General features: G+C 33.0%; 2 protein-coding genes across 4 annotated transcripts in view; one reads left to right on the forward strand and one right to left on the reverse strand.

The window, feature by feature from the left end:
* Positions 1 to 3,167, forward strand: part of dapp1 (dual adaptor of phosphotyrosine and 3-phosphoinositides) — a 50,259-nt gene extending 47,092 nt beyond the window's left edge. Inside the window, exon 9 of the mRNA XM_015345234.2 lies at positions 1,956 to 3,167. Within this exon, the coding sequence (XP_015200720.1) occupies positions 1,956 to 1,979 (24 nt within the window). The 3' untranslated portion in view covers positions 1,980 to 3,167. The remainder of the gene's footprint in view (positions 1 to 1,955) is intronic.
* Positions 3,168 to 4,169: 1,002 nt separating this feature from the next.
* On the reverse strand, positions 4,170 to 12,968 carry lamtor3 (late endosomal/lysosomal adaptor, MAPK and MTOR activator 3). 3 transcript variants are annotated; one of them, XM_015345241.2, is made up of 7 exons: positions 12,787 to 12,968; positions 11,467 to 11,504; positions 10,065 to 10,099; positions 7,575 to 7,633; positions 6,469 to 6,602; positions 5,209 to 5,272; positions 4,170 to 4,716 (listed from the first exon to the last, which is right to left on the reverse strand). In XM_015345241.2, exons 2-7 carry the CDS (start codon positions 11,473 to 11,475, stop codon positions 4,643 to 4,645), a joined length of 375 nt encoding a protein of 124 aa, XP_015200727.1. In that variant the 5' UTR covers positions 11,476 to 11,504; positions 12,787 to 12,968; the 3' UTR covers positions 4,170 to 4,642. The 3 variants fall into 3 exon arrangements, with proteins under 3 accessions (XP_015200727.1, XP_015200726.1, XP_015200725.2); XM_015345240.2 differs by lacking the exon at positions 12,787 to 12,968 and adding an exon at positions 12,417 to 12,501; XM_015345239.2 differs by lacking the exons at positions 10,065 to 10,099; positions 11,467 to 11,504; positions 12,787 to 12,968 and adding an exon at positions 9,515 to 9,697.
* Between the last annotated feature and the right edge of the window lie 27 nt (positions 12,969 to 12,995).

Genomic DNA, 12,995 nt, shown 5'->3' on the forward strand with positions numbered 1-12,995 from the left:
TCAGGAAAATGACAGTTCATATAATGAATATATATGAAGATATCTTTGCAATGAGGATATTCTAAATAAAAAAAACTAATGTATGGTAATATTAAGTATGAAACAAAAAGGCTTTGACATAAAATAACACTGGTTATGGATTTCATAATGACTGTATTAAAACAAAGTCAAATGCCTTGTTTGAGAGTATTGTATTACATTGCACACAGTACAGGAACCCCACCAAAAATCTGAGGTCAATAATGCCAAGCACTATTCAAACATCATTCTGGCTGACTAGGAATCCATCATAAGTGTATTACAAGCATCATTGCATCAATGTAATTGTTCAGTGTTTGATTTATTGTATTTAAATACAACATATCAAGAAACTGATTCAAAGCAGTTCACAAAGATTTTGCAATCCACAGCATATGGCTTAAAGACAAACTTGCAAACTCTTAAAACATAGATGTTTGGCCACAGATGAAGGTCCTTCAGTTAACTTAAAATATCAATTATCAATAAGTGCCTCAAGGTAAATCTCACCACATGGCATGTCTTCCCCATGATAAAATATCACATGGTAAACCATCTCCCGGCCAGCTAGAGCTTTCTCCTTCTACCCTTTTGAAAGTAAAGTGTTATTAAATTGCTGACAACAGAAACAAAAAAGCACAGATTTACAGAATGTCATGATTTAAGATTCTTGCCTATCAATCAACTCAATCCTCAACATTGTTTTGTATACCAACTTACTTTTCTCACTGATTTTGAAGTGAAGTGTTTAATTTTAAAAAACTGCCATGAGGCAAGTTGTGTCATGTAACACTGGTCATAAGTTCACTATGAGGAGTCCAATTTCTAGAAGTGTCAGTCTTTTATAAAATAAAAAATAAAAAATCAGTATTTTGTTTTAGAAAGTTGTTTATTCCTGCCAAACAGTTTATCAGTATATCTGTCAGAGCAAACCTTTATGGGGATTTTCAGAGCCCTGCTTTTCAACAAGCAAGTGTAACCAAGGGTTGACTAGGTTCCATTGATCACCATTCAGCTACAAGGCGGATCTCTGTTCCCTGTAATTCTCGTCTTATTACAGACAAGAACTGATTAGTACATATGTAGGATACTTCCTGAAACATGAGGAGTTCATGTTCACTATAAAATTCATTCTTTAGTACATGGTCGAGTGTATACCTTTTTAGGCCTGAACTAAAGAAAAAAAAAGAAACAGGAATTATTGATGAGAATTGTTACATTTAAGGGAGGGGGGGGGGGCGATTAAGGTGTAGAGATGATGTGAAGGGAAACCAATTTTTAAAATGAATATTCTTCTGCCATTCTCTATAACTTCCCTCACTTTGAACATGCCATGGTTGCATAAATACAGTATTTCTCTCTAAAAATGCTGTATATGCTCAGTCATATTACAGGAAACAATTACTGCACGGTTACAAAGTCCCCTTATATTCCTCTTCCACACCTCTTCTGCTGTTAGCGTACTTCTTCCTGCACCCGTTAAGTGCAAACATGCATTTCCTGTTGTTATTCCAGATGTGTAGAAAGTGTTTTACAAAACTGTAAAGAAATTTATGGACTCCTATAGATATTACAGATAATTATGAAATGAGCTAATCCACATCTTCACTTATTTAAATATGAATTATCTCATTTTGAAGAAGTTAATACACTATACATTTTTGAGTTCACTGTAACATTATACACATCTTTCATATACAGTATACTGCATGCATATGAATAAATCCCCAAAAGGCTGTCCTTATAAATCCTTTGTATCTACATTTTCAGTTTAACAGAATGTATTTTGTGTAATGGTGGCTGTATATGTAGCAAAACACTGAAATACTTCAATGCCTCTTAGTATCTAATATTATTATTAACATTGATTTTATTGGTTAGAAACAAAAAAAGTCATCGTCACGTTATTCACAAAAATAATATTCTTAACTTTTCAGTCACAGATTAAAAAGTACAGATGACCTGATGGAGTGGAAATAATACATCTCTGGCATGAAGATAGAAAAACACTGAAGAAGACTGGACCCTTAATATGTAACATGCTTGTGACTACAAAGATCATATAGGTGTCCTCTAGCAATTTGCTCAAGGTGTACTCATGTCTAATTGCTAACAGTGAAGTGTAATTACATTATCCACACATTGTAATATTTTTATCTCACAAAGAAGTGCACAAAACTTTGCATGATGGGAGTTTCTGATAAAAGAAACAAAATCTTTGAAAATCTGATTTTTGTGAGCTCCTGTATCCCAAATGGAGATTCGATTTTGTTTTAAATTTTTTGAAGTATGAAATTACTTGCAGTCTTGTAAAATTAAAATATAGTACCTTTTTTGAAGAGCATATGCTCATGTTTAAATAAGAAATGTAAAGACTGATTTCCAGCTTCAATAAATAAAAGAACTGAGGTTATGATTTACTTGTATAATATACAGTACATTCCATGAGATAACATCTTTTTTATGACTTTGCTTAATGTTTGAATTTTTAACATGGAGCATGGTGTCTCCACATGCATTACAAAAAAAAAGTTTTTACATATGTTATACCAAGTACTTGTCAAAGTAGAGAACTGAACAGAGACTCCTCTACTCAGATATTTAATGCCTTGTATGTTTATGTATATATATTTATTTTCTAATTCTTGTGATTGTGCTTGAGTAAACTGGACTATTAAGGTCTCTAAATCTACTGAGCAGGTACTGTCAGACAATTCCTAATGCAAACTACCTTGCAGTGTTCTACCAGTCCCTCAACCCATTCTACAAAGGACCATCAAAATAGCAAAATAGTTTAGTACTGATAAAGTATATTGGGTCCCCCTAAATTTGATGACTGGAGCACAAGCTATTATCTTGTAGAGTCTAGGCTCAGACAAGGTAAGCACCTGATTAGGATGTTAACCCAGGACCCCAAATATGGAATAGCTTGTGAAGTAACAAATTATGCTATCTAAACTCTAGTTTTTTTTAAAATACTTGGAAATGAGAGTTAATAATCCAGTGTTATTGTACACACTCTTAAGAAGAAGAAATGCTGTAAAATGCAAAAGCAGGACCTCTCAGGTGCATCTTGTGTATATTTGTCTTGATATTTTATGTAAATGATCTTTGTAACAAAACAATAAATACACACTGTTTTAAAATTATTAGTTGAGGATATTTGAAAGTCTACTTGGTGGTTTTTCGTAATGATTGTATTTTATAATTGTCATTATATATGAATAAGTCCTCCCATTGTCTGTGGAACACACTACCATGAAATTTCAGGCAGTGTTCTTTTAGTCCATCTTAAAACTAGCAGTCAGAATATTTTAGAAATTTAAAAACAATTTTATGTAAATTCAAACCAAGAGATTGCTGTATTTATTTTAAGTGAAACCATGACTGTAATGCTGTAATTGTTTTTTTAGACTGTGAAGAAGAGAGTGCAGTTGTTTCAAAGCTGTGATGTGAGCCCTTGCTTCCAGATATTAAGTATTTTAAAGTGGAAAGCTATAAATGCTGATGAAATACTGTATATTTTACCCACACAGTTTAAGACCATTTACTTTATGTAAAAACTAAATGTATTGGTTATTACTTTGCAGTCATTTGATAAACATCTATGATTTACAAATATGAGATTAAAGTATTTCTACCAACTGACCAATACAGAAGTATGAGACAGCTTTGTAAGAGATTAAAAATACTATTTTTATTTTACAAAAATAGGATATGGCCTGAGAAAGCTTATCTTTACATCTCAATGATTATTTAGAAATTTTGAAAACTCATTAGTAGTACAGGTTTTAATAATTATAAGTGAAGACCAACATACCTAATAATTGTAATTTAGAATTTCTTTTCATCTGGACCTTCTGCATTTTAGGTATTAAAGTACAGAATAAACAATATTTTCTTACACAGGCCTAACTGTTTTCTTACTATTTTAAGTATACTACTGTGTATATATACAGAACATGGATGGTAACATTTTAATACCTTTGTTTTCGCTGATCAGGACCTCTACCACTCACAATTGCAGACTACTTTTTCAAACATTCAATGGATTTTTTTCCATCTCAATCCTTCAGATGTTGCATGGAATGAAAATAAAAAACCTGAAAATTGTAGTATTGCATGTTTTAAAATAAAAAACAGCAGTACAATTGTTTCTTTTCATATTTTTATTTTGATTAATATGACGTTTATAATGTGAATGGGTAAAGTCTCATTAAACTGAAAACAGTATGATATGTCCTCTTATTGGATGTCCAGCAGTACTAGCATTGCACGTGGTTACTTTTATGTAGTGAATCAATTTATCCAATATGTAACCAGAAATAATAGTAATGACAAGCTTTTCAAAATCCAACACTAAACTTTTATAATAAATACATTTATGGAATGGGTATATACAGTGGCTAGCTTAGGAATCAATGAGAAAGTATTGTATAAAACTGAGAAAACTGGTAACAGTTTTATTTTCCCTACAATACTTCGTAATGTAACTAAATTCACTGGTAATGCCAGTATTTGACAATGATTTGATGCTGAACAAAAGTAGGTAAGTGATTGCAGCTGTCTTCCAACTTCCTTTGATGAGTTCAGAAAGCATTCTTAACACTTAATACATCCACCCCTAAGAAACCTCTACAACTTGCCGCAGCTCTTCAAATAAGGGAACAAGATCTTTCTCCAGATTGATAATCAAACCTGAACACAAAAAAACAGATATTCCTTGTTTTAAAACATGCTCTTTTTGATTACTATTCCTTTTTATAGGGTTTCTACCATTCTGGAGTTGGTAATAATTGTTAATTAACAGACTTACAAGCATTGCAATAAGCAATAACTGCGTGCACATGTGTAGTTGCTGTCAGAGTTTTTAACACTACAAATCCACAGCAGAGGTAAGCAGTGGATGGAGAATGGGAGTGCCTGACAAGCTACAGGACCTACTGCTCTACAGCAAGCCAAGGGGTCCCTGACTGACTTCTGACCCAAATAATTGTAGGCCGTGTTTGGCCATTTATAATGTATATGGTGGCCTTTTGAAGGATTCAGGTTGCTGTCAGCTTATATCTAAAACTAAGGCAATCTACCATCTAAGCTTTTGCTGAATTATCTATTTAGACAATTAGTATGGTAGATTATAGAAGAATGTTTTATAAATGGGCTACAAACTCAGAATCTAGAAGGACATACCCGTGTTGGCACTGCTGCTTGCGATAAAGCTGATTACCAGTGGCAATCGATTAAACTGGACAATCTAAAAAGAGGAAAAAAATCACAGGTTAAATGGACAATCTATAATCTTTCTGAAATACCTCATCTTTCAAATTTATTTTTTCCCACAAGTACAAATGATAATGTCATAGTAAAGCTATATTTCTGACTGTTTCACTGAATCTTGTTTTATCTCTTTAAATTGTCACTGTCTTTAAAGTGATTATCTGACATCAGAAAAGATGTTCAGAAAATTCAAAATTTCTATTAAATCATCTGGAATCACATTTACAAAATGAGGGCTCTATAGATGTTTAATCAGTAAATGTATTTCAGAAAGCAGTCTGAGCTGATGAGTCCACTGACTAAAGATGGGGTCAGGGTAGGTCATTATAAGCTGATTGTGAAGGGGTTTTCCCTAACTGTTGCAGACAGCTGGCAAAAGTACTGTATATCCAAATTGAAGAGGAAGGAAAAAAAAGTATCCTCAATTGTGAGGAAATGTCTCTCAATATAACAACATCAAAACAACTTTCAGAAGTACATTATTTGAAAGTCAGTTCCATAAGTCTTTCAGAAAAAAAACATGTCTAAAATAAATGTTATATATAAAAGAAATAATAAATCATAAATCACACTTAAATTGCTATGCCAGTACCAGAATTAGTACTTTTATGTCACTACCCAGTGATGCCACAAATACCCCCTCATATAATTCTTCTTATGTTCATAAGCTTTAATTCAAGAGCTTTTTCTTGAAATTAGGTTTCTTTATCACTGAATAATGAGAGCCTTTAGTGATTATAATGAATATAATGTACTTTGTTATATGTCTGTTTTTGGAGTAATTATTTTTTTATGTCTATGAACTGTTAGCAACATAAACTCCCAACTGGGGATAAAGTGTATCACATCATATTTTATTATACAAAGGGGAGAGAAACATTCTTTTGACCTTATTCAAACCAAAATACTACCAGAAATTGGTATTATTATATCGGGCCTCCATTGCTAGCTCATTTTCCCTTTTCTGCTGACAGATTCTGAAACAAAATACACCACTTAAAATGACCAGGTGATACTACAACTGATTTAGTAATTTGCCTGTAATGTTTATCTTATGTATATGTTTAAGTCCACTCTGTCCCCTTTTGATATATCAACTTGTATCGGTGAATCAGGTTACAGTCTTCTGCTTTAAGTGCCATCAAAGAAAAAGATCACCAATATCAATATCACCTGGTATGTGTTATAGTAGCAGATGATGCTCTTGTTTTTGGAAAGTCCCAACTTGCTGCCTTGGTCAGTTGCCAATGCAAATGTGGACAGAAACCCCGGTCTGAGAGCATATTCAGGAGCATTGTCATTTGCAACTGTGAAAAGAAAATCACAACTGTCAAAATCTATCAAATACCAGTAAGAATGCTGTCAGATGTGGCATTGGTCCTAATTATTTATTACTCTGTACAACAATTTTTAAATATGCATTTCCACACATGCAACATCAAACTAAAGCATTTTTTAAATGTATCAAATCATATTTAATCATTATTCTGAATTAATTTTGCTCAATTATTTGAAAGCATGAAGTATACCTTATACACACACTATAAGTATCATACAACTAGCACATTTATACACCCCAAACTACACTGTAAGAATACATAAAGAAAACAGGATAAAAAAATCACATACTTTTCAATGTGATTTAAATTCTTAGGCAGCTAAAAAATCATTTACAATTCTTTACATATTCACACATTATTAGTTACTTAACTTTGCACTTGATTATTAATTGAACAAGAATTGTGTGAAGCTCACATACTATGCAAAATTGTTATATGTAAATCTGTGACTCAGACATGAGGTTATGCATATTTAATACAGCTGAAATGTCAATTTCATTAAGATTTTGGCTGCATTTTTAATACAAACATGACAGAGCACACTGAATATCTGAAATGCATGTGATTAACTATCTGCACTGTAAAATAGGTGAATCTTAAATGTTTACGAAAATTACAAATTAGTGTAGAATGGTCTCTAAGAAGAACAAAATCATCAGTATTACATTTCATTGACTTCTGTGATGAACTACTTAATTTTTAAGAAAATACATTATGACTGTACTCATTAATGTTCTATATCATGATAAGGGCAGAGAGAACATTTGACCTGAAGTAATAACATGCTTAATGCAATATGCGGCAATATAGGAGTGAATTAAATCTGAAATGAACAAATGATTACCACTAATGATAGTAATCCATCACCTACTTCATTTAAGATAATAAGGCAGCTTTATACATTTCTAGCTTGTTTCTTTCTTCATTCTATAAATGTACCTTTTATTACTGGTACTCCATCTCTGTCAGTCACTACAATTGCATGAAGGCCTTCAACGCTGTTTAAAAAAAATAGAATTTTAGAAGACAGAATACAAATACATTTAACAAAAGGATGTTTTCTAGACTAATCTGCAGCTACAGGCTAGGCATTTCAACTATTTGTCTTTATTCATGAGGAAGAAAGGGATACACAGAAAAAAAAACATTTCAAAGGATACTAACAATTAAACGGAACAAAGACCTATCAGAGGTTTTCTTCCTTTTTCTGGTGGAGAAGTAGAGAGGGGTGCATGATCAGCAACTCTGCCCTGAAATGGTTATATAAACCAATCAATATACAGTGATAATACCTTTACGAATCAGAATCCCCAAATAATTCTAGAGCTGGTTGTCAGATGCAAATTTACATAATGGAGGGCAATTTTAAATGATTTATAAAGGTCTCAACTAAACCAGCATTGTTACCTGCAGTTACCCTTTTAATAATAATAATAATAATAATAATAATAATAATAATAATAATTGCTTACACACTTATTTAGTGCTTTCCTGGAAACTCCACTCAGGGCGCTTTACAAGTACAGGTAACTACCACCAATGTGCAGCATCCACCTGCAACGGCAGCCATAGACTGCGGCACAGTATGCTCACCACACACCCGCTCTCAGTAGGGAGGAGAACAGATTGATGAACCCAATTCATAGATTGGGATTATTAGGAGGCCATGATTGGTAAAGGCCAATGGGGAAATCTGGATGCTGGGGTAACACCCCTACTTTTTTCAAGAATTGCCTTAAGATTTTTAATGACCACAGAGAGTCAGGACCCTGGTTTTACGTCACAACTGAAGGATGGAGCCCTTTTTAAAGTATAGTGTCCCCATCACTCTACTGGGGCATTAGGACCCACACAAACTGCAGGGAGAGCACCTCCTACTGTTTTTCCCACAAGGTCTCTCATCTAGGAACTGACCAGGCTCAAACCTGCTTAGCTTTAGTGGGTTGTCAGTTGTGAGCTGCAGGATGATATATGGCCACCGATGTAAGCTTTTGACCTAAACCATTTAAGCGGGAACAATAGAACTATAGACTTGACTTGAAATCATATGTAACATCTTGGAAAACTTTAGCAACATATATCAAAGTAGAATTTTGCCATAAAGCACAAGGATCAGGAGCAAAGGTTGAATCATTTTGTTCATAAGGAATTAACTTCAATATCAAACTACTTGTAGGCCATTAATTAAAAACTCTGTTTTCTGATTCCTGGAGGAATCGAAAATGTTAGTGTAATTTAACATGGAAGGGGAAGTGCTGTTTTCATATAGGCCAAAGTTTAAATGCCAGAACTTTATAATTAATTTTGGCACAGTTTTACCTTTTTATAGGGAAACGTCATAAACCATGAGCTATTTTTTTAGTGTTTTTGTCAAGGCAATTTTCTGTTGTCATAGATATTTTCCAGGAGGTTTTGACACCCAAGTATTTACTTCTCTTTCACATTGGGAAACACTCTCCAACCTATTATCTATTACCTCTAAAGGAAACTGATATTTTAGTGCTTGATTCATGGCAAAAGGGGGGGGGGGGGGTGAAACAATCCTTTGTTTGTCTGTAGTAACAGATAACTAAAGTCCAGTCCACAAAAACAAAATGTCTAAAAACGGTGTAAACATTTTAAAAACATGTTGCAGTTCACTTTGCTTAACCATGATTAAGCAATAAAGTACGGCAGGGTCTAGATACTTCTGAATATAACATTTGCAATTTCACTTCTTCACAGTTTGGTCTGGGGGTAGAGTTCTTGTAACGAAAGAAGAGAACTGAGGCGGAGGTTATTAAGCACAACTTTCAAACTAGTTGCAAAACAGACAAGGATTGTGAGAGTGTTTCTCTTCCCCCTGCCCAAGTACCCACTACCCAACATCCACATCTCACCTTGTTTTTTTATAGTAACATCTTGGTAATATTTTATTAAGTATATCTTGGTTGAATTTATGGTGTGGGGATTGACAGGCTGGAGATGACCTTACAGGCTCACTGAGAGCTGCCTTTTTCATTACAGTGGGTCATCAATCAAGCAGAGAGAAAAAAGTGCAGGTATCTGCTGAACATAGAGGAGAAATTAAGCTAACTGATCTCTACAATTTTTGTGATTACAATTGTGTTAGTTATTTTAATTAACTTAACGCTACTGCATTAGTACTTTAATCATCATATAAGGGGAGGGATAACACATGTCTGTTAACCATACATACTATATGCAATAGTGCACTATATAACAGTATAAAGGTGGTCTTGCTTATATGGCAATTCTGCTATTTTCTCTGCGCCAAACCCTCACAAATATTGAGACCCTACTGCATAGAAAATGCACCTAACATTTATGTTGTACCACTCTTTCATCACTAGTGATTCTTAAATATCTTTTAGATATATCTTAAATATAGATTTCTCTATAGCAAAAAACAAATTAAAGTTTTCAAACCTTGGCAACTGCTTATACAGATACCTCTTCAGCTCCTGTGAAAAACAATCAGATATAGCTGTTGGAGGGATCTGCTGTTTACTAGTGCATTCCCATTATGAGAAGGTTTGTGGTTACAGACAGCACTTTTATACCCTTCACACAATGTAACAAAGCTGGTTTAAAAATACTGAAAGGGTACATTCCATATACATAAATAAATGAAAATATGAACACTTGTTAAAGATGATGGCCAGAAATGTAATATTGCATTGCTTTGTGGTCACCTGGAAGTGTCTCAAAGCTGAAATGTGGAAAGAGATTCTAGAAGTGATCTTGATGAAGTCTGAGTAATACAGCAATTTCTTCCTTTCATTTGAGTAATTTTTTATCCCAAAGTTTTCTACATATAGATAAGCACCTGTTTGAATTACCACTGAAGTGCAATACCCACAGTGCTTCACAATGAAAATTACATTGTTCTTATGGAGTATTGGAGAAATGGAGTATACTGGGGCATTAGAACAGGATTTGGAAAAAAAAGGGAAGAGTGCCACCTACTGTTTCTACCAACAACACCAACTTACAACAGCAACCTGAATTTCTCTGGACATCACCCTTAACAGCACTGACCTGCTTAGCTTCTGAAATCTGATAAGATCAAGACATAATGTTGTAATTCTTCTGTCTAAAAATAAAAACTGTAAATGAACTTTTCACCTATTTACTGAAGAGCTCCCAAATCACACCTCCTTATCTAGTGTTAATCCCGCTTTTGATTGACCAACACGACCTCCATATGACTAGACAGCAGAATATTTATGAAATGTACTACAGAATGTACTACATAAAGCATTTTGCTAGAGCAGGAAGCATAATTTGGGGGAGATGGAGAAGTTCTGCATGGAAGAACAGTAAGAAATCTAACTTAAATATTGTCAGAACAAATTAAAAGGTTACAGGAAGTGATTTTTTATTATTATCAGCACCAAAGGCAAATGAAAGAAATATTAATTGCTGTAGGGTGAATAGTTTTTAATATTGTATATTTAGGACAATTTGCAATGATTTTAGAAATATTTGTTTTTGCTGTATTTCAAACTGTCCTAATATGTGTTATATTTTAAACCCAACTTAAGTTACACAGTAATTGTTCAGGCTACAATTTGTATACAACTGTATGCACTTACAGTTCCTACACCCAAAGTTAGGAACTGCATGAAAAACATAATGATAAGATTCATGCAACAGTGGAAATTGAAAATATGTATCCATTAGTATCAGATTTGTTTTCCAACATTCACTGGTAACGGTTTGTCTTCTCTCAATTAACATCCTGCAGCAACGGAAAAAAAAAAAGATCTGCAGTTTGCTAACATTAACATACAACATTTTTTAGACAATTTATACAGTAAATACTTACATCTGCCATTTTCTGTGTTTTTATTAGAAGTTAAAAACCTAGAAAGTAAAACAACTAAAATCAGATGTTGTGATGAAAGGACAAGAGCAAGGACTGGAAAGTGTCATACTTTTTTCAAGAAATGTTTCTAACTCCAGTTTTTTTGCATGAAACTCTGTTTTATTAAAGGAAATGTATAAAACTGTAAATGTATAAAACTGCAAATCTAAATAACAGTAATCTACATCTCTTAATGTTTCAAATGTGATAGTTTAGTTACATTTGACACCAACATCAAATTTAACACTCGTTCAAACTAAATCGTCTTTCAGCAAATAATATAATTTTTAGACGGAAGTGTGAATGTTTCTGATACTGTAGATTAAAACAACTTAATTGCCACTAGTTCCAGTGGCCAGAATAAATAAGACTATATATTATATTTATTGGGAATACCTCTGTCAAATAAGTATTATTTTAAAATAAAAATATTATAATTTATGAGTAGTAAATTAATGTCTGATATTATTGGAGAAGGAGGTAGAAAATATTTAGGGCTTCAGAATGGACCGAACGAAAAAATAGATAGCACTTCTCCTTCTAATGTCAAAGACAACGAGCATTAACATTTACGTTTAATTATTATTAATTATGTATAATGTTAATTAAACGTACACTTAATTAATAAAGAAATAGGAATAAACGTTTTATCAAAATCAGTGTCAAGATAAATGTATAGGATAATTTAGAGGCACTATATGTCACCTTTTTAAGCTAGATGACCTATCTCCTACTTTTAATTTCTACTACAAATTAATTTCAAACTGAGACCTCAGCGGCTGAACCAAATAAAAAGGAAACGAAAAGACAATGTGTCTATGATTCCTTTTAAAAAAGAAAAAAAATACGATAACCTGTTCAAAGGCAGAATACTCTAATTGGACTTATAATGCAAAATAAGACGATATTACCTGCTTCTGCTAGATTTTTACGGAAGGTTTGTAGAAAATGAAATAAATCACATGATATTTACACAGAAACGGAAGTATTTTAACAATTGACCTTTCAACAATTGACAGCTTCCGCTGTCACAAACGTAAAGAGTTTCCTATCGTACCGTGCCTCCCCATAAATGTGAGCATTCTTGTTTTAGTTTTTTCTACATTTATAAAGTATACTGAATTAAATAAAATGGGAATTTTACAGTACACCTCACATATAAAAACAAAAGAAACAGGAAACATGGTTATAAAGGTCTCAACTAAACCAGCATTGTTACCTGCAGTTACCCTTTTAATAATAATAATAATAATAATAATAATAATAATAATAATTGCTTACACACTTATTTAGTGCTTTCCTGGAAACTCCACTCAGGGCGCTTTACAAGTAGCGGTACAGCAAATCACAGAGATCATTAGAAGTGAAATACTTATGAGTTACATGAAAAGAACATCTAGTTTATAACTAAAGATAAACAACTGAGGATTAAGGTTTTGACAAATACGCTGTAATGATTCCAGTATCTGTGACTATGAGCTTGATCATCA

The sequence above is a fragment of the Lepisosteus oculatus genome, chromosome 1 (genome assembly GCF_040954835.1).
Source record: "Lepisosteus oculatus isolate fLepOcu1 chromosome 1, fLepOcu1.hap2, whole genome shotgun sequence".
Lineage (NCBI taxonomy): Eukaryota > Metazoa > Chordata > Actinopteri > Semionotiformes > Lepisosteidae > Lepisosteus > Lepisosteus oculatus.

Coding starts and splice junctions, on each gene's coding strand:
- lamtor3 (XM_015345239.2), bottom strand. CDS start 9,636: ATGAAAAAGGCAGCTCTCAGTGAGCCTGTAAGGTCATCTCCAGCCTGT. Junction 6,603..7,574: donor TGGAGTACCAGTAATAAAAG/GTACATTTATAG, acceptor TTCTTTTCACAG/TTGCAAATGACAATGCTCCT. Junction 4,717..5,208: donor AAGCAGCAGTGCCAACACGG/GTATGTCCTTCT, acceptor TTTTGTGTTCAG/GTTTGATTATCAATCTGGAG.